Raw genomic sequence first — 3,453 nt, 5'->3', positions numbered from 1 at the left:
CACGTAAATTGCTATCGATTGAAACGTTTTCATTGATAATTACCATAACCCAATTTGCTGTTCACCCGTAAATTACAACAATATACCTTACACAGTATCTATAAAATAAACTTAATAATCAAAATAAAATAACAGAACTAATATATCACGGACCAACTACATATTAAGATTCTTCAAAAGAAACGTTTTGATCTACCCATTCACCTGGCCAAAGCCTTAATTTTTCTTTAGCTATAATAAGATTTCTCAGGTTGTTTTGACCTCTTAAAGAATACCTATCGTTTGACAGTTCCTCTATGATTTCGTAGGGTCCCTTGAATTTAGGACTAAATTTGCCATGACGCCTATGATCCTGGCTAACATAAACTATATCACCTACCTTAAAAACCTTATTAATTCGCCTGGTGGTATCAAAACGTTTCTTAAACTTATCAGCAACGTTTTTAAGTCGTTGCTGTGCTAATCTTCTATCCATCTCAAGATTTATAGCAGGTTGAATAGAGTCATCTATTACTTCGGATAATCGAGCCTGAATGGAGGGTGTATTCCCTTCCTGACCTATTAATAACCTCATAGGTGAAAATCCTGTAGATTTCTGAACCGTGGTATTTAACGACTGCTGAACTTTCCATAAGACGTTTGGCCATTCTGATAATTCATTTAATGAAGTTGTTAACATATTTATTACTGTGCCAACGTAACGTTCAACCTGACCATTACCACGTGGTGTACCAGTAGCGACCATGTGATGTTCAATATGTAACTCTGTAAAAAGGGACTGTACCTGGTTTGATGAGAAGTTAGTGCCTCTATCTGTAACTACAAGCGATGGAGTACCAAACATGGTTATTAATTCACGGATTGCAAACACTAATTCTTGACCGTTTAATTTTTTTAAAGGTTTTAGTATGCAAAATTTAGTAAACCCATCTATAACCAATAAAATATGTTTATATCCCTCATTTGACTGTTGGAAAGGACCTGTGCAGTCTAAGTGTAACGTGTGAAACGGTCTGAGTTTTTCAATAGGATAAAGATATCCCTGTTTGGGACCAGAGTGACTTTTACTCGTAATACATTTTAAACAATGCGAAATATACTTTTTGGTGAATGCTGCAATTCCCGGAAACCAAAAGCTCGTTTTAATTTTATTTAAAGTTTTGTCATACCCAACATGACTGTTGTCATCATGAAAGAGGCGTAATATACTTAATCTATATCCCTTAGGAATGAATAGTTTAGGTACCTCATCATTATTGCTTTTATAGCAAAGTAATCCGTTCAAAATTGAATATTGGTTTGCATCTATATCACCGGTCTGAACTTTACTTATTAAATTTTGAGTTTCACTATCATCACGTTGCGCAATCGCTAGCCAAGAAGGGGGACTGGAGTCGTCATTTTCGATCAAGACATTTAAAGATCCTGATATTGGATCTCTGATGTCGGTTGGATTTCGACTTAAATAATCAACATGTTGAACAAACATTCCCTTTTTGTATATTATACTAAACTTAAAATCTTGCATAAAAGTCCACCATCTAGCCACCCGGGGCGATAAATCTCTCTTATTCATGGTAGACTTAATAGCGTTACAATCAGTAACTATAGAAAAATGAATCCCTAACAAATAAACCCTAAAATGTTTAAGAGCATTATATATAGCTAGCGTTTCGAGGTCATACGAACAATATTTGGACTCTGCCGGTGTAGTGCGTTTACTGTAATAAGCCACTACTCTGTTCTGACCATCAACTTTTTGCATTAATATCGCACCGTACCCAATTGCACTGGCATCGGTGTGCAATTCTGTGAGTAATTCTGGATCAAACACTGTTAAAAGGGGTTTAGATACTAGACATTTTACTACATACTGTTTTGCTTGTTCCTGTTCTGGTCCCCATACCCATTTCTGGTCCTTTTTTGTTAGCCGTGTTATACAAGCGGTGCGAGAAGCGAACTCCGGTATGAATCTGCGAAAATAACTAGCCAAGCCCATAAACTGTCTTACTTCCTTCACATTTATAGGGGTAGGCGACTTGGTTAATGCCATTACCTTGGTATCACTGGGTCTTACACCATTAAATGATATATGACGTCCTAAATACTCTATTTCTTTTACAAAGAATTTACATTTATTAAGATTAATAGTAAATCCTGCAGAACTGAGAGCACTTAAAGTTTGTTGAAGATAATGCAAACCTTCATCTTCAGTTTTAAATGGAATTAATAAATCATCAATGTATACTAACAAAAAATTTAAATGCTGAACTGCTTTACTTATTGCTTTTTGAAAAACGGCGGGGCCATTGCAAATACCGAATGGCATTTTCAAAAATTCGTAATGGTTATCTGGAGTCACAAAAGCTGTATACTTGATGGAATTATTTTCCATGGGTATTTGGTAAAATCCATTTTTCATGTCAATGGAAATATAATACTTGGATTTGCCTAATTTATCTATTTGGTCATCAATAAGAGGAAGAGGGTATCTTTCTTTTTCTAATATTCTATTTAAAGCTCTATAATCAACGCACATACGATCAGTGCCATCCTTTTTCTTTACAAGTAAAACAGGACTGGCAAACGAAGATTCGCTTTCGCGTATTATTTTTTTTTTTAATAAATCTTCCACCATTACTTTGACTTTTTCTTTTTCTATGGGCGCTAATCTGTAAGGTCTATAGTTAATAATTTCATCGCTTTTAAGACGTAAACGCATTTCACCAGTAGTGACAGTTCCTATATTATCAGATGTAGGTAATACATTAGTGAATTTTTCAAATATTTGAACAATTTTAGTTTGTAATTTTTCATCTAAATGTTTTAACGATTCCCGTAATTCATCGTGATTATCGTTAGCTATGATAGTATTGATGCTTCCCATTAATTGGGTTCGTACCAATTTACACCCAGAGGCATCTATAACAACTGAAATATCAGGGTATTGAATGATGTTTCGCCCAATAAGACAATCATAGTTAAAATCCCTATCCCGTGCTATATTAAATTCAATTTCTAAACAAATTTCGCCAAACATTACTGGAACAGTTATTTTTGCAAATACATGTAATTTACCGTTACCTATACCTTCAAATATCATTGAGCACGGATCAAAACGACATCCGATTCTTCTGGCTACCGATTCCTTCATAACACTACAAGTTGCCCCGGTATCAATTAATGCTTTAAAAGTTTTATCATAAATGGTTATTGGCGTTAATTTAAGTTCAACCTTCGTAAAACAGTTAATATTATTATTGGGTGGTAACGAACTGGTAGTTGCCGTGGGTGAATTCCGTTTTAAATAAAAGCAAAACGCTTCGGTATGTCCTATTTTCTTACAATGTGAACATTGAGGTAAGCTACTAGTTGTTGTATTGAATTGGTAACTGGGCTTTCTAGAAATTATATCGTTTGATTTATTTGTATTCCTAAAACATTGAAATCGCG

At 34.5% G+C, this 3,453-nt stretch overlaps 1 protein-coding gene across 1 annotated transcript; it reads right to left on the bottom strand.

Moving 5' to 3' along the window:
- Nucleotides 1-6: 6 nt before the first annotated feature.
- Nucleotides 7-1,303, bottom strand: LOC119839641. The gene has a single exon (XM_038366041.1). The coding sequence runs from the start codon at nucleotides 842-844 to the stop codon at nucleotides 164-166; it is 681 nt and encodes a 226-aa protein (XP_038221969.1). The 5' UTR covers nucleotides 845-1,303; the 3' UTR covers nucleotides 7-163.
- Nucleotides 1,304-3,453: the final 2,150 nt, after the last annotated feature.

Source organism: Zerene cesonia, chromosome 4 (genome assembly GCF_012273895.1).
Source record: "Zerene cesonia ecotype Mississippi chromosome 4, Zerene_cesonia_1.1, whole genome shotgun sequence".
Lineage (NCBI taxonomy): Eukaryota > Metazoa > Arthropoda > Insecta > Lepidoptera > Pieridae > Zerene > Zerene cesonia.
This window is presented reverse-complemented; position numbering and strand designations above follow the sequence as displayed.